Here is a 17,873-nt window from a genome sequence, read left to right on the forward strand (position 1 = left end):
GTAATCACTGACTTTCTTTGAGCACTCAGGCTTTGTTAGCTTGATGCCCCAGCACAGATCGGGTCTTGTCAGTCTGAGCGCTGCCTCGTCGTTGGCCTTGAAGGCACCAACCCGTGCTTTCAGTAGTTCTTGAACGCCTGCAGTAAAGCATGGCTTCTGGTTAGTGCATGTTGTGACAGTTTTGATGATGGTGGCATCTCCAATGCATATGTCACTGTCTCAGCATACTCATTTATGTCTATGTGATGTTCAGTGGTCGCCGCTTCTCTGAAGACGCTCAAAACTGTAACTACACTGCACTCTCCAGATTTTATTTTACATTTCTGTTATAAGACCAAACTTAGCCAAGGTGGACAGAAGTCACAATTAGAGCAGGGCGATATGGCCAAAAATATTTATCACGATATAGATTTGAAAATTTGCGATAACGATATAACTGACGATATAATTGATGTGAGACAAAATGCAACTCCACAACTTTGCTAGCGTTTACAGCATCCTGCCATGCGACTGTATTTGTCTCTAACCCTCAGGAACCTTCACATTAACTTTTATCGAGTGGAAAAGTGTTAGCTTAAATCCTGCAGCTTCACTGTTTATGTTATGCTAACATAGCTGTGTCGCTAGCGATCACGTAGCACATCATTATATAGCAGCTAGCCCAACTTCAGTAACCCTACAAACGTCACTGCTGTTTAGTTTCCTGTCTTCATTTATGTTGGAAGTGACAGCAGAGCTGTACATTTGAATTTTTTCAGAAATCTCTCAGTCAGAACATGCTATATCATGTTTAGGTAACTAGCGAAACTAGCGAGCTAACTTCCGTTAACCACCTGCTAACTTCTAACTCCATTAAATGTAATAAATTCTGTTTTCATGGATGCCTGGATGCTAAACTTCATAGTTACACCTGGTAAAGCAGCAACGCTGATCGTTTTATTAAAGATGAAAGAATTTAGACAGTTTTTAACTCTCAGTGACGCTGCAGTGTTCGTTTGACTTTGGGACTGACGGACAAACACCAAACCACTTCCACATCACTGAAGTGGCTCCATTTTTACAAACCTATTCTGGTTCATCCGTTTCACTCAACGATCCGCTTTCTCCATTCTCATTCTCCGTTGCCGCCATGCTTTTTCGGCCATGTGCGTATGAAAACAAAGGCACTGCACATGCGGGTTTTACCCATATTCTAACGCGATATTTCATTTTCTTATCGTTGCCTAACATTGTAGCGGTATTACCGTGAACGGTATGATATGGCCCAGTCACAATGGAATTGTAGGTTGGAAATTTTCAATTTCAGTTCAGCTGGTTTTTTTTTTATTTAGCAACAACAGCCGAACACTTAATAAACTGGATGAGGCAGCAGATTTTCTAGGTTTGCACAAACTAGTCTGTTAGTTATTAAGACTGGAATATCAAAAATGGGCAACTGGCAGATTTATGACCTGATGTGTGAAAATGCTCTAACTCTTGATTGAACTGTACAATATACACAAAATGTTTTGTTTACAGAGATAATGAACAACGTCATCAAGAAGGCAAGAGAAAAAGGAAAATGGAAGGTAATTGTCATTAACATCATTATTCATACGAAGTTGGATATCTGTGATTCAAAGATAAACAAAGACATTCATTAAGTATCAGATATAGTAGTTTCCTTTGCTATGTGTGATTTTATTATAGGTTTTGGTGGTGGACAAGCTGAGCATGAGGATGGTGTCCTCCTGCTGTAAGATGACAGACATCATGTCTGAGGGAATCACTAGTAAGTACTACCAACCCAGCCACACCCAGCTCACCTGTATGGAAGCCCGTTTCCGCCACAAAAAAAAAAAAAAGGATCCATAACTCAAAATTTCGAGTTATTTTCTCGAAATTCTGAGTTATTTTCTCAAAATTCCAATTTATTAACTCAAGATTTTGAGAAAAGTAACTCGAAATTTCGAGTTAGCGCTGCCAATCAGTAATCTACGTGAATGACGTCATTTCCTCGTTACCCGGAAGCTGAAGCCTCAGCTACAAATGCTACAGCTAAGCTACCGGTATTACATCCAGTCGTGAATGCACAGATTGCTGAGTGTTTTCAGCCTGGCTTCACAAATGATGAAATCCCCGTGTTATTAGCTGAATCACATGGTGTTACTATCAGCAAACGTACTCGCGAAAGCGCCAATTTGTTGGGATCCGTTTTTGAGTGTGCGTTCCTCTGCGCCATATGCTTCCGGGTAACAAGAAAGCGACCTCATTCACGTATATTTTTGATTGGCAGAGCTAACTCGAAATTTTGAGAAAAGTAACTCGAAATTTTGAGTTATGGATACTAGCTGTTTTGTTTTTATTTAGTGATGGAAACGGGCTTCCATACACTTGACCTGTAGCTGTGTAGTTAGTTTAATCTGTTTTAAATAAATCAAATTTAACTCTAATTTCTAATTAAGTTAAATGTATCCAACAGTGTTTACAGTGTGAAAATATTTCTATATTTATTAATTTTTTTGCAAGGTAATTGAAATATTAGAAAAGGATAAGATCAGCTGTGCGGTTCCTCGGTCGTTGATCCAGTGTTTAGTTTATTTTCCTCTGTTCTCAGTTTAAAGTTTCTTATTGATTTCCAGTGTTCTTGTAATTATGTTGTGAATTACATGCTGGAGTTCAATGTTCGTAGTTGTGATCTAGTCCCAGAGTTTGACTTCATGTTTATTTTTCTTATAGCAGTCTGTTGAATACCGGCTGTTTAGTCTTCCCTACGTATCCCATGCCCGGTGTACGTGTCTTACTTTCCAATCCATCAGTCATGTGCCAGTTTTACTTCCCCCTTTGTGTTTCGTTAGATTCTGTTCACCTGTTCATTGTCCTCATGTGTGTATTTAAGCCTTCTGTTTTCTTCAGTTCCTTGTTGCATTCTACCAACAGGTGTGTTCCAGTATTGTTTTTTACTTTTGCAAGTTCCAATAAAAAAAGCTGTCTTTTATGAGTTCACTATTTTGAATAAAAATGTCAGATTAAAGACAGGCTTTGGTATCCGTTCCCACCAGAACATTGCTGACTAAATAGTACTTTAACTGTGAGAAACATGGCACCAGGTAGTGACGGTGTGATGAAATCCCTTGAATGTGTCGACTTTTTCCAGCCAATTGCTTTGCCAAAAGGCAGATCACACGAAGCTCCGTCCAACAGCTCATTTGGGAGTACTGCTGCGATGATGCATGTGGGCTACATACCAAACGTAATGATTAGGGATGTTACTGGCCATTAATTTCTTAGTTGACTAACTGTGGAAAAAATTCCACTAACAACTAGTCTAAAATTAAGAAAAACTCAGATCCATCCATCCATTCGCTTCCGCTTATCCTTTTCAGGGTCGCGGGGGGCGCTGGAGCCTATCCCAGCTGTCATAGGGCGAAAGGCGGGGTACACCCTGGACAGGTCGCCAGTCTGTCGCAGGGCCAACACACAGGGACAGACAACCATTCACACTCACATTCACTCGCACATTCACACCTAGTGACAATTTGGATTAATCAATTAACCTATCCCCACAAGCTGCATGTCTTTGGACGGTGGGAGGAAGCCGGAGTACCCGGAGGGAACCCACGCAAACACGGGGAGAACATGCAAACTCCACACAGAAAGACCCCGGCCTGATGGAGGAATTGAACTCAGGACCTTCTTGCTGTGCGGCAACAGTGCTAACCACCGTGCCACCCAAAAAAAACAACTCAGATATTAAGTTAAATTTAAGAACCATCCATTTAATGGAAAACGTCAAAACTAATATCAGAGGTGTTTTGGAGAAAGCTAATTTCCGCCACATGTAGAAGCTTCGTCAGTTCTAATGTCGAGTGGTGGAGAGTCCCAGATTTAAGTCCTGGGGGAGTGTCCCCAAGAGGGGATCCTTTAATCACACGAGTCAGCAGTGTTGGGCAAGTTACTTTGAAAAAGTAATTAATTATAGTTACTAGTTACTTCTTCAAAAAAAGTAACTGAGTTAGTAACCGAGTTACAAGATTCTAAAAGTAATTAATTACTTGAAAAGTAACTATTTCGTTACTTTAAAAAAAAAAAAAAAACGTTTAACCCTTTTGATGTTTCCTCCACATTTCAACTTTAAAAAGTATTTATTTGCCTTGTTTGGTATCATCCTTTTCAGCACAACCTCACGTGTCTGAATTTACAGTTATGTTTTCATTTTGACATATTGTATTAACACAATTGATCTAAAATCAGACAAAACACATAAAATCCGAGTAGAAAAAGTTATATTTTTACTGTAACAACCACAAACATGTTTAATGAATCATGTTTCATAACTTTAAATGCAAAAATAAATTGACAATTTTAAAATTATATGTACAACATCACAGCCTGATACCTGCAGGTCTGACAGCAGCAGGTGCATCACTCCTGTTTCTATCTGGAGACAGCAGTCACCTCATAGTTCTGACACACAACACAAAACTATCCACAACACTACACACTAACTACACAAGACAACACGTCACTCCTAAATCTTCCCCCTCTTCCTAAACAACCAAATGTCATGTTGCCATGTCATTTTTTGATTTGTGATTATATATCGTTGTTGGGATGATAAGTGTCTTATATTGGGATATGAGACTTTAACCAGCCTGATGAACGCACTGACCTTGCTCTTTATCCACTTCAGTTGTCGAAGATATAACAAAGCGGCGTGAACCTCTGCCCAGCATGGAGGCCATCTACCTGATCACACCCTCAGACGAGGTAAATAAAGCAGTTCCTCTACAGCAGGGGCGTCCAGCTGCAGTCCTTGAGAGCTGCTGTCCTGCAGCTTTTAGACGCATCCTTGCTCCGACACACCTGAATCAAATGGGTGGCTTGTTACCAGGCCTTTGTCAAACTTGATAACCATTGATTCAGCTGGTTGGAGCAGCGATGCATCTAAAAGCTGCAGGACGGCAGCTCTCGAGGACTGGAGCTGGACACCTCTGCTCTACAGCCTCATTATGTGATTTTCTTCATTGCAAATGTTTGTCCATCAAATTAGAAACGACACTTTCCTTTGATTTGAATCCTTTACTACAATACATTTAGTTTGATGTTTGCTTTCAGTGATATGTAACTCACTCAACAATGTAGCAATGAATTATTAGTCTGTTCGTCTTTGCTCTTTCAGTCTGTCGAGGGTGTGATTGAGGACTTCAGAGACCCTCGGACTCCGAGGTACAAAGCCGCCCACGTCTTCTTCACTGACAGTGAGTAGACCAAAATCACACCCACAACATACACGATTTAGTTTTATTTATATAATTCCAAGTCATAACACATGTGGTCTCAGGACACTTTATATAACGAGGTTAAGACCATATCAGGATCACTACTCTCTTTAACTCGAAGCACGTTTACTGTATTTAAAAATCTTCACAGGTGTCTTTGGTTTCTGTATTTTTTCATCTGTCAGTATAGTTTCACAGCTGTTACTGGCTGGATGATGCTGTTTTGTCTTTCTTTTTTCCATTGGGAGATAAATACAACTGAATAAATGTAACTGAAAGTAAAATATCCTAAAATTTTAAGTTTTACAAAATGTAAAATAATTAGCAGCTTTTAATAGTGCAAAATAGGCTCTTTGAGGAGTCACTATGACTAATAAATACCACTGCTAGTCCAAAATAGTAGATCATACAATACTGAAAACACATTTTAATAAAGTCCAACACGCCACACTGCAGCGGTGCTTTGTAGACAAGTGGGCAAAGTTACAGTCATTTAACTCGTGCAAATCCACGTGAATTTAGTACGCCTACATTTGCTTTTCAAAAAAGGAATTTAATTTGAAAAAAACAGGAAAAGAGTCTTTATCCAAACTTGGTCAGAGGGGTTACAGTCAGAGTGAGACGACAACAACAGGGCCCCTGAACACATCCTGGTCCCCAAACAGCTACAGATGCTCCACATATTTCCAATCATGCATGTCTCTATCACAGTATTTCACTGTGTTAAATGACTTTGGTTGTGCTTTTGGCTTTTTTTCCATTCCTTTGGAGTGTTTTAGGTTTTGTGCATGTGTAATGTCTGCCCAGCTTCCACAGCAGCATGTTGTTTTTTCTCGCCTGTGAAAGCTGAATGAATAAAAGACCTCCACAGCAGTGCAGGCTTTTCTTCCCTTTATCTGCTTCAGTGCTATGTTACAAAGTGAGTTATGTTTTTAAAGGCAGACACATTCTGCAAATTTCATGACAGTTTGCACACACAGACACAGGTCTGGTGGAAATGTTTTATTAAACTCAGACATGGTCATTGCAACATGGCTCCATAACAACACCTAATTAATGAAGTAGGTCTTTAGCATCGTTTATGGTGAATGACGCATAAACTTAAATTGACAACTTTATGGGGCTGATTTGACCATTTCCAGGCATTAGACCGTTCCAAACTCCTCCTCTGGATTTTATTGGAATCATTGTTTGGAACTTAAGAGCTGGTCAGTCTGAACTACTGACCATTTCCATTAAATCTGTTTGTGGTGTCAAGCAAATTTTAATAATTTGCCATGGACCAAACGTGGCTGTTATAAGTCTTTGAGACTCAACACATCCACTGGTAATGTTTCATATTAGTCATAGCACCAGTTAGTGAGAACGGGGAGCAGGCGGGTCCCAGTTCTGACTGAACAGAGCCATCTACAATGTGGTCATGAAAGCCTTAAAAGGTTAAGTGTTTCTTTTTATTGCCACTTTATTAAGGACGTGACCCTGACAGCAGGGTGAACTTTGTTTACTGTAACTCAAAGACACGCGAGCTCCAAATGTCACATGTTTGACAGAAGTCAAAGTATTCAGTCGTCTGAACGTGAGAGACATCTCTTTCCTAATCCATATTAATATGACGTGTTTTATCTTTGGCTGTATTTTGTTTTAATAATTTCTATATTTGTATTCCTCTGTTTGACTTTGATAAGCTGCCCATTACTACTGTAAATATGGACAGAAAAACTACACGTGCTTAATTATACTTTTATCTAAGACTGATTTAATGCGGCTGAAGTTATTTACAATTTTCACTCAAAAAAACCCCCAAAATCACTCCTTTGTTCAAATGTGTATTTTGGACAGAAAAGGAAACAGAATCCAGAACCATAAACACCATGTTGAGCCAAGCAGATAAAATAAATGAAACATTTAATTCTTACTCTGTAAAACCTACAGTTTCTCTAAGTAAACCAATATGTTTGTCTTTGCTTGCAGCAATCCCAGACTCTTTGTTTGGACTCTTGACCAAATCCCGCGCTTCTAAAGCGATGAAGGCCTTGACTGAGATCCACATAGCCTTCCTGCCCTATGAGTCTCAGGTAAGATCCTGGCCACCATCAGTCATGACTGATGGGTAACAATATTCTTATTGAGTGTTTTGAGATCTTTGTGTTTGTATAATTTGAATACAGATGAATGAATAGTCAGTAAAATCTCAGCTGTCTTTCCACGATTTATTGAACTGAGCTACAAGTTGACTTTTCATGTTGCAAGAAAGTGAGAAGAAAACTGATTGTGCTGAAACCATGTAACACATTTATGACCAGATTTAAGAACGTTGCATTATTAATGAGTAGAAGGAGACGAATCAGCTTTGCACAAGGTTCACAAGGTACCAGTTTGATTTCAGGATTATATAAGACCACCAGTAACCACCCAGACTCAGGCCTGCATTAAACTGGGAACTGCTGTAACACTGAAACACTGTGCACATGGGAGGTGTTGAGGATGTATCCTGTAGTGTTGCCTCTGTATACCACTTTACAATATTAAATATTCAATCAAATAGTCAGCCCAGTTATTGTCCAGTTATTTCTGAGCCTGTGAAAACTGAGCACTATGTAAAGAAATGGCTTTAATTACTTAATGCTGAAATTCAGTTCGATTAAAGCTGAATCCCTGCACTTCAATCGAGTATTGCTGCGTCTAAAATCCAGTGTTGTGGTGCAGATGGGAAACTATACAACTGTGTGTCGTCTTTGTACTGTTTTCTGTCGTCAGGTCTTCTCCCTGGATAAAGTGGATGCTTTCCAGGACTTCTACAGTCCCTTCAAGGCTGACGTGAAGAATAACATGTTGGAGCGTTGTGCTGAACAGATTGCCACCCTCTGTGCCACGCTGAAAGAGTATCCAGGAGTTCGATACAGAGGGTGAGCTCCTTTTGATTTTTTTAAAGACTGAATTGGCTTTCTATTTAAAAAGTGGTGATCTCTGATCCTGTGGGTCTGCCCCAGTAGGTCTGCAGGGTTTGGATGGAGCCAACGGGGATTCGCCCAGTACTAACTGCCTCTCTCCTCTGGGTGTCTACCATGTCTCCTCTGATTAAAAATCAGGAGCCCTGAGCAGGCTCAGTGCTGGTGGAATACAACTGGAGAATGTCAACAGTGCAGACTTTGAATGTAGCAGACTGTAGCTTTAGCAGCAGCAAAGCACTTATACTTATCAGCCTGCTACAAGCCTATGCTGACTTTGTTCTGATCTTTGTGAGGAAAATGCTTGGAGAGGACAAGCACAACCAGATCTAAAGATTCACTTATCTAGCAGCATTCCTTGGAAATTCAATCCCCCAGGAATACAGTGGAAATCCAACATGGCACAAATGAGCAGAGAAAAATAGAGTAAAACCATCAAAACCAATTTGCAGCGTCACAGTTTGTGGTTGATCCCTCTGGTGTGGTCTGTGCTTCACATTCCAGCTTCTTATTTCCAATCTCCTGACCTGACTTATATTGTAGAAAAGAATGGGAAGAACGACTTATCTCCTCTGCACAGCACTTTTGACCTTCTGAACATTACATCATTCGAGATGACCTTAGTCCCTCTGTGACACCCGTTCACCGTTGTTGACACATAATGACCTGATGTCCTGATATCCAGCAGCTCCTCAGCATCCTCTCTCTGACTTTTCAACAAACATGATTTGAAACAAAGTTTAAAATCTAAACTTTAATATCACTTCATTTCATTTTCTGTCTTTGTATGATGCACTTTACAAGATTTTTCTGTGTATGTGTGTGTGTGTGTGTCATAATATGCTCCATACTGCTCCCATCACACACACACACGTTTAAGTCTAGATCATGTCTACGCACACACTCATTTCTATTCTAACACATTAATCACACTTGTACTTTGATTGCATCTCTGATCAAGAATGAAGATGTTTCATTATTAGCAAAAGCACATTTAGACTTTTAACATAACAGGCTGGATGTTAAGGCCTTTTCCCCTCAGACATGATCAGAGGTGAACCATCAGACTTCAGTCTCTGCTTTCTGGACAGGGTGGTGTGCACATCTTTCTCAAAGCAAACTCTACCAGAAGACAAAGAGGCCTGAGGGCTTTGTGTTGTTCTGAGGTTTAGCAGTTTAGCAGAAGACACTGTTCTCTTCTGGACATAGGTCTAATTTTGTTCCTGGAAAATGCTGGAGCTACTCTTGCAGTTTGGATGTATGCGGCACAAATGTTCTCGTAGTCCACTTGCTTGATCCAAGTGCTGACTCAGCTTGCATCGTCCCGTCCTGCTATCATGTACCAGGCTGTCTGCAGGCCGCCTGTGATAGACTCCTGTCTCTATCTGGATCTGTTCTTGTGCTGCCTTGATCAGAGCTTCTGTGTTGTCCTTTAGGCTGGCGTCTTTCCGTTGCTTGTAAAGCCACGTGATGCTGTAATTTTGGGTGGAACCCTCCATGCATTGTGGAGAAAGTGACATCAATATCCTCCTGTTGTCAGCCTATTATTTCAGTTGAGTATCTGCTGACTGGGATATGTGTTGATATTCCTGTCAAGGATATCCTTATTCCATCCCACTGAGCTGTCCTACCTCCTGGAGGAATCACACTGTGGGTTTTTGTGTATTTCTTGTGGTTCCTGTCTGAGATGCCCGGCCCCCTCCTCTATCTTGCTTTTAACAGCTTGAATTTGGATGACCGTCTTCTTCTTGCCAACACTGTTTTATTAGAATCTGATTTCTGGACGACTTCTCTTATTTCTAAATAAGCCAAATGTTTTCTTCCTGGCTGTCGCTTCCATGCTGTTTGATTTTTAAAATGTGCATGAACTAATACCTGGATAAATGAATACCTGTGTGTGTTTGGATTAGGGACTACAAAGACTGTGCAGTTCTGGCTCAGATGCTTCAGGAGAAGTTGGATGGCTACAAAGCTGATGACCCCACCTTGGGAGAGGTAATGAAGTGAAATGACTAGATAATGAATGGAAGAACCAGATTATGGTAAACATGTGGACATTTCTGAAACAAGAGAAAAACAGAGGAAATTACACACAATGGGATTTGTAATAAATCGTACCCAGCTCTAATCTGCCATAACATCCAGGTTGCTTTTATCGATCATTAGTTCTTTTACAAGCTGCATTAAAAACTGTACAGCTGTTACACGTGTTAATTAGAGTTAAGTAAGAAAAGAATAAACTCACATAGTAAATAGATTTTCACTCAGCTGTAGTTTTCAGTGTTGGGGGAGATCAGCTGGACTGCTCCCATGATTAAGCATCGACTACGTCACTGTTGAGTGGGTAACCATCCACAGAGGATGAAACAGACGTTATGGTCTGTCTGTGGGCTCCATTGTTCTTGGGGCGATAACTAAGCTGCTTCAGTTCTTCCAAAGGTTAAACTGATTGCTGTTGGAAGAAAGACGTGTGTTACATGTTAAAGCAGCGTTTTCTATATGCTCTGGTGCCTCCAGGGTCCCGACAAGTCTCGCACTCAGCTGCTCATTCTGGACCGAGGCTTTGACCCCGTGTCACCTCTCCTGCATGAGCTCACACTGCAAGCCATGGCCTACGACTTACTGGGAGTCGAGGATGATGTTTACAGGTAGAGATGCTACTAAAGGAGGTCTGACACCTGCCACATGCATTTTTTAATGTTATGACTGAAGGTTTGGGTCACACAAATAGAAATAATAGCGACAATGTGAAAATCAAGCAGTCTGTTAACACGTGTCTGTTAACACGTGTCTGTGAGGTTTGAGACCAGCGGGATGGGAGAAACCAGGATGAAGGAGGTAGTGCTGGACGAGGATGACGATCTGTGGCTGAGTCTGAGACATAAGCACATCGCTGAGGTGTCGACGTAAGTGGCTTTCACCTCCTGCTCACAAATGCAGTCAAACAAAGGACCGGTCCCTGCTGTCACTAACGTGCTTGCTCAGGATACTGAGAACTTTTTCTTTTACGTGTCCTCTTTGTGTCTCACTATGCACAGAGCTGTGACTCGCTCACTAAAGGAATTCTCTGCCAGCAAAAAGATGAACACTGGAGAAAAGGTAAAGGCCACGGCGTGTCTCTGTGTTCGGCTTTCTGGATCCTCTGTTCGTTCTTCACATAGTTACAGTGAAAACAACATGACCATACATTTGTTCACTCATCTCAGTCACTTCCTACCACCAATCACTAAATTCTCAAAGATTCTCAGACAGTTCATATAATAATAATAATAATAATAATAATAATAATGGATTGGATTTATATAGCGCTTTTCAAGGCACCCAAAGCGCTTTACAATGCCACTATTCATTCACTCTCACATTCACACACTGGTGGAGGCAAGCTACGGTTGTAGCCACAGCTGCCCTGGGGCAGACTGACAGAAGCGAGGCTGCCATATCGCGCCATCGGCCCCTCTGGCCGACACCAGTAGGCAAGTAGGGTAAAGTGTCTTGCCCAACGACACAACGACCAGGACAGAGAGCCCAGGGATCGAACCGGCGACCTTCCGGTTACAGATACGCTTCCCAACCCCCTGAGCCACGGTCGCCCCGTATGTCGAGTTATCGAGCAAGTCATCAAAAGTCAGCATTATTAATGACTAATAACCTTTCATTCACACTAGTGAGTCTGTTGTCTTTGTAGATGAAAGGTATTTGTTCTGTGTGTCTCTGTAAGAAGCACAGCACACTAAGAAGCCTCTGTTAATGTGCACAAAATCTTCATTTTTTTATCCATAATTGGAAACTTTTGTTCTTTGAAATCAGCATTAAAGCCACTTTTGGTTTATTCTGCCTCCTCTCAGTCCTGCAGCTAATGCCTGCTGCTTCAAATTTTCAGTTACTGGAAAAATATTCACAAACATATATCGATGTGTACGCAATAAACTGAGCTGTAAACTTGTACTTTACTCGCAACTATTTGTAACGCTAAGTTATTTAAGGACTAGTTTATGGCAATGGATGAATTTACTGACTGACGCGCAGAAGAAATAGTTCTTTATGGAGCCTAGATGGTGTGAATGATGAGACCAAAAACTGCAATGTCTTGTACCAAAAATATATTGAATAAATAGGGGAAAGGGGAACAAAAATAATTAACACAACACACAACGTAAATGTCCACAATTAAATAATAAATCAATGCTGTGATTTTTCTGTGCAAGAGTCCTTTTGCTAAGAGTCTTTTTTTTGGTCCTTTTCTTTTTAAAGTTCACTTTTAAGGTATTCCTCCTTAGGGTCCAGCTTCATACAATGGGGAAATATGTCCGTAATCCAAAGACGGCTAAGTGGGGGAAAAGAGGGGAAAACAATGGATGGTCCTACCGGCTCGCCACTTCAATATGAAGAAGATCAATTCAAAGGGGGGGAAAAAAACCTGGCCTGTAGGTCAAAAAAATGTCCATTAGCACATCAAGTTCAATTCAGTTTACCGGTAAACAAATATATTCTTCTGCAAGTCTAGGTAACAATGCAAATCATAAATCATCATCAATCAATGTACAACAGTTAAATCATTAATCATCTTGGCTATGTAGCTTAATCTATACAGTCCAGTAGCGTTCGCTACAAACAATACAAAAACAACAATAAAGGAAAACAACTGTCTAACAGACAGCATAGCCGAATTCAAGGCAACACATAACAATAATCATTCAATCGCACTTTGTTTCAAAGTAAGCCCATAAAAATGCTTAAGTAAACAAAAGTGTTCAAAAACAGCAGTTTATGAACCGGAGTTCTGCTCGCGGTGGGAACGCTGCCGCACAAAGTCATTTTTTAATCGTGAAAACGATCGGCTGGTTACTGACAACCAAAGGTTGAAAGATATTAAGGACACTTACTGCTGAGTTTAAAGTTTAAAGATGAATTGAGGAGAGAAAACGCTTTGTTTTCCAATACCGCTCTAAATGCCATAAGCTCACAGCCACAGCAGCCAAGTATCCCTCCACAGCCGGTTTTCAGAGTTGCCGCGACGTGAAAGGAGCCAATCAGAAGAGGGACCTCAAATCAGCTGACGTGGGTCATGTGACAGGCAGTAGTTGATATGGGTTACATATTACTCTACTAAGGAGTATTAGACACATTCAGAAAAAAAAGTTATGGTTTATTTTGCAAATAAACTCCAAATTTTGTAGATCAAACTTGAAATAATATTTATATTAAGTCAATGTGGAGATAAAAGGAGTTGTTATTGCAATTCAGCTCCAATGGCTGCCTTGTGTAAGTTAGTTGGTGAAATTGTGCTTCTACTACTACTAAACACGAGTGTGGTGTAAAGTAGGGTTGTGTGGTATAAGGATGTTGCAGAAACATGCATTCAATCAGAAGGCAGTGGGTGTAGTCATGGCGATGGCTAAGATGCATGTTACATCAAAAGACACAATGAGACAGGTGATCGAGCTGTCTCACTGACCCAACAACACGAGGCATGTGCAGAGTGTGTAGCTGCACTGGGAGTTGACTTAAAATGACAACTTTATCCTCAAACTGTTTCAACATTACTGTCAAAATGAACAATGTTTCCTGATCCATTGTGGATTTACACCTGCTTGATTGCAACCTCTCTACTGACAAATTCATGAATTTGCGTGCTTTGGCTTTTGCAACACTTCTTGCGCAGATACCTGAAACCCGTCATTCCTCATTAGGTCCAGCAGCAAAAATGAGGGTGAACAAGCATTTTGGCTGTCAGTAATAATGTTAGCTAACTAGCTCTCCAGCATAAATAACACTGATCAGTATGGTGCTGTGACATTAGTGTCACATCAGTGTGTTCTCGTGCAGTTTGGCTCGTTGTTAGCAGCAAAAGAGGACAGTCAGCTGAGCCCTCGCTCTCAACCACAGGACTCAGGGGCATCAGGACATTCCACTTTAAATGACGCAAAACTAGTCTTCCTCAGTACGTTCTTGCTTCATGCACCCATGGTGCCAGTGCGCTCTTCCAGCCGGCATGTAGGCTTTATCAAAAAAGAAAACAAAAATGATATTGACCCACAAGCTCCAGATTACCAGTCCAGCCCTGTTGTTACCAACAGCCAAGATGATCGTTCACTCTCAGTTGTGCTTATGTAGCAAGGACTGAGGGATTTCCAGTGTCTGCATTGATTCCAGTAAGAATAATGGCAGGGACTAGAAAGAGACTGTATGTTTCTCCCATATTAGCTCCTCTTCATCGGCTCCCTGTCAAATCCAGAATCAAACTTCAGATCCTTCTCATCACATGAAAGCTACCACGCCCCACCTTATCTTGGTGACCTTATAGCACTGCGTCACCTTCACGTGATGCACTGGTGGCCTCCCCTCCCGTGGCCTGGTTCTGGTGGAGGTTTTTCCTCACTGTTGCCCAAATGCTTGCTCAGAGGGGGTCATGTGATTGTTGCGGTTTTCTCTGTTTGCTTTGCATTGTTGTGGGCTCTTTATCTTACAGTATAAATCACCTTGAGGTGCTTGATTTGGTCCTATAAAAATACAATTGAATAGCCTGTCTTGCCTGTAGTGGGATATTGCCTGTTTTGGCTGATACTACTGTACAAATCTTTGGTGTTTCAATCACTGGCTGCCTTAAAAAAATGTTTTTTCTCTTTTTAAATATACAGAATTCTACCGACGACTCCTTTAAACATCTGCTCAGCCTACAGGACAAACAAAACCTCAAAAACTCATCAAACTGAAGTTCTTCAAAATTATTCTATTAATATAACATTACAGTAAATATGATAAAATTATATATTAATATTACAATCAATTAAATATTGATATTTGGGATATGAAAGGCTTTGTACTCCTTTATGGAAGACATTTAAATGAAGGTGCAGATAATAAGTCATATAAGTGAATAAAAACATGATCCTGGTCCTTATGAGGGTAAAAAGCAGATAAATGTATTCAAAACATTGTTCAGTCAGTGGAGAATAAAACAGTAAAAGCATTTGGTTTATTGTTTTAGTTGTGTAGCATCATTTGTAGCTGATGTTGTTGTTGAAAGAATCTTTCATACCCAGTGAGCCAATGAATGAAGACATTTTATTCACTGCAGGTGTCTCATTGTCTTTCAGACCACCATGAAGGAACTCTCGCAGATGCTGAAGAAGATGCCTCAGTATCAGAAAGAGCTCAGCAAGGTAGGAGCTAAAGTCACAACAGACAACAGCGTTCATGGAATACTGAATCTGCGTATATGTTTACCTCATTATTCAAAATTGTGGTCACATTTAATCATGATGTTGTAGAATTATACTGCAGACATGACAGAAACCAAAAGAAAACATTAGCAGCAGCTTCTTCTGCTATGAAGTACATACATACATACAACGTGCTGCTTTCCCCTCAGCATAAGCATAAATTATTATAAAGTTTTTGTCTTTTTATTCTCAGTCCATATGAGAATATTTTGTTTAATGTGTTGAATTTGTTTATAGCTGTGAACTATATTGATGTAGAGATGTGTGGATAATCCACAACACATTTGGTTCTGACACTTCATGACAAACAGCACGAGGAAACAAGCTCATTTAGAAGCGTTATGTAGAAAATATTAAGATTATTATTAAAATTTAATAAAGTTTAGATCTGATGGTGGTCACTTTGTCAGCCTGACTGGCAGCGTCTCTCTCTCTCTCTCTCCTGCTCAGTATTCAACCCACCTCCACCTGGCTGAGGACTGTATGAACCGCTACCAGGGCACCGTGGACAAACTTTGCCGTGTGGAACAGGTAAATCATCAAAACTCTGTTGGATCTGTCAACACTGAGGGAACAGGCCTCAGGGTCTTGTTTCAGTGTGACCGCTGGGAGCATTTAGAGTGCCGTGACAAAATATTTGTCCCCTTCCTCATTTCTTTGCATATTTCTCACACTTAAATGTATGACATCATCAAACAAATTCTAATGTTAGCCAAAATGTTAGCTAAAAAGAAAGTGTGGTTTGTCGCTATTATTGGACATGAGGGTTGAAAAAAAGGGTTTTCAGCTTTAACAGCTCTGTGACACTCGAGTATTCTTTCTTCTGAAACTTTGAGGCGATCTTTCGCCCATCGTCTCTCTGGGCATTGCCAAGTAAGCCAGGAGTTTAAACCAGATATTCTCCACTTAACCATCCAAGGTGGCAGGGGAACAACATGAGAACAGAACAGCAAGGCTGGAGTAATATGGGAGAAGTATGCAACGCATCTTCATTAATCCTGGGAAATCAGTATCAGTTGAATGATTGAGGTAAAAACATTATGACAAGATCAGAACTAATAAATAGGCTGATATTTAACACAAATGACTCTCGTTCATTTATTCTCCACGAATTGAAATCCACTTCTTTTTACACAAAATCACAATCACTTAGTTTAAAAGAGGAAAAGAGAAAAACAAATGAAATGGAACAAATTAAAAAAGAGGATTTCTGCATTTCCTAAAGCTGCACAATGTTAAGCAGAATTAATGTTCAGTGTGAAGGTCATCACTGTTACTCTCCAACATTTGCATGCTGTTCAATGCAAATACAACAAAACAGCACAAACATGTTCTCTGAAGGTTGTTCCAGCTGCCATGTTGTACGTTGTCCCATCCAGCACTGGGTAGTGATGTGCGAATCATGAACGAATCGTTCAATGCTCGAGAATCACTTTACTGACTCGTGAATCACGATTCACAAACCCAACTGACTCACTGACTCATCCCTGTGGCTGTTAGCAAACTAATTCCATTATTACAAATATATCTAGCTTATAATTAAAATTGTGGGGGGGAAAAAACAGCCAGTTTCTTAACAGAAACATTTCTGCTCTGAACTGGAAGAAAAAACCCTGAGCAGAAGCTCACATCAAGACAATTGCTCCTCAGTTCACAGTAGCATCGCTCTGCTAACATGCTAGCAGCACATTTGAGCTACTCACCCCCTCCCTCCTGGCTCACAGCTTCTTCTTCTTCTTGGTTGGCAACCAATGTTAAGGAGCATTACCGCCCCCTGGCACACAGCTCAGTGGACATTTAGATGAGAAAAAAGGAAAATACTTAAATAATAAAATAAAATAAATGTTCTCTTTAGAAATCTTAATTTTATTTGCTCTTTTTTGCTCTATAAAAATAGTTGTTTTTCTTCTTCAATCACTCATCTTAGCTGTAGGATTTACATGAAAAGAGAAACAAATTAAGTTTGAGTGAAAATGTACATTTGTTGCACTCTCTGGTCAACTGACTCAGTGACTCAAAAAACCCGATTCACTTTGGTGAGTGACTCATTCAAACTCGATTCAGTAAAAAGAATCGAATTTACCATCACTAGTACTGGGCACCTCGTCATGTTGTTGGACACTCTCTCTGCTAATGTCCTCTTTCTCCGCATGTATTACTGTTCGTATACATGCTCTGTAGAACAGGTGTGCCCCTTGATCTCTTTTGGGTCCGTATATAACAAATAACAAACCGTGGGTAACACAGGAAGTCAAAGCTGTCCTCAACATGAAGAAGAAGGCTTTCAGGAGCAAAGTGAAGGAGGAGATGAAGGCAGCACAGCGGGAGGTGAAACGCTGCCTGAGGGAAGCAAAGGACACCTACAGGAGGAAGGTGGAGCAGAAGTTGGAGAGGAACAATATGAGGGGGGTCTGGAATGGTGTGAAAACCATCACAGGCCA

At 40.5% G+C, this 17,873-nt stretch overlaps 1 protein-coding gene across 9 annotated transcripts in view; it reads left to right on the forward strand.

Moving 5' to 3' along the window:
- stxbp1b (syntaxin binding protein 1b) overlaps positions 1 to 17,873 on the forward strand; it is a 39,906-nt gene that overhangs the window by 10,073 nt on the left and 11,960 nt on the right. For 4 of the 9 annotated variants that reach the window (XR_014923199.1, XM_085474329.1, XM_085474330.1 and 1 more), the window contains exons 1-13: positions 1,240 to 1,381; positions 1,519 to 1,568; positions 1,690 to 1,771; positions 4,673 to 4,749; positions 5,162 to 5,240; positions 7,233 to 7,336; positions 8,019 to 8,167; positions 10,120 to 10,204; positions 10,727 to 10,857; positions 11,008 to 11,115; positions 11,248 to 11,308; positions 15,307 to 15,372; positions 15,883 to 15,963. Coding sequence is in view for 8 of the 9 variants with exons in the window: in XM_085474329.1 (XP_085330455.1) it covers positions 1,255 to 1,381; positions 1,519 to 1,568; positions 1,690 to 1,771; positions 4,673 to 4,749; positions 5,162 to 5,240; positions 7,233 to 7,336; positions 8,019 to 8,167; positions 10,120 to 10,204; positions 10,727 to 10,857; positions 11,008 to 11,115; positions 11,248 to 11,308; positions 15,307 to 15,372; positions 15,883 to 15,963 (1,200 nt within the window). In the remaining variant the exon portion in view is untranslated. Of the gene's footprint in view, positions 1 to 6; positions 160 to 200; positions 286 to 1,036; positions 1,146 to 1,239; positions 1,382 to 1,518; positions 1,569 to 1,689; positions 1,772 to 4,672; positions 4,750 to 5,161; positions 5,241 to 7,232; positions 7,337 to 8,018; positions 8,168 to 10,119; positions 10,205 to 10,726; positions 10,858 to 11,007; positions 11,116 to 11,247; positions 11,309 to 15,306; positions 15,373 to 15,882; positions 15,964 to 17,873 lie in introns of those variants that run through there. The other 5 variants (XM_085474332.1, XM_085474334.1, XM_085474333.1 and 2 more) reach the window with 4 other exon arrangements.

This window comes from Copadichromis virginalis, linkage group LG12, assembly GCF_057382275.1.
Source record: "Copadichromis virginalis isolate Kocher_CV1m ecotype Utaka linkage group LG12, C_Virginalis_male_GT1.1, whole genome shotgun sequence".
Taxonomy (NCBI): Eukaryota; Metazoa; Chordata; class Actinopteri; order Cichliformes; family Cichlidae; genus Copadichromis; species Copadichromis virginalis.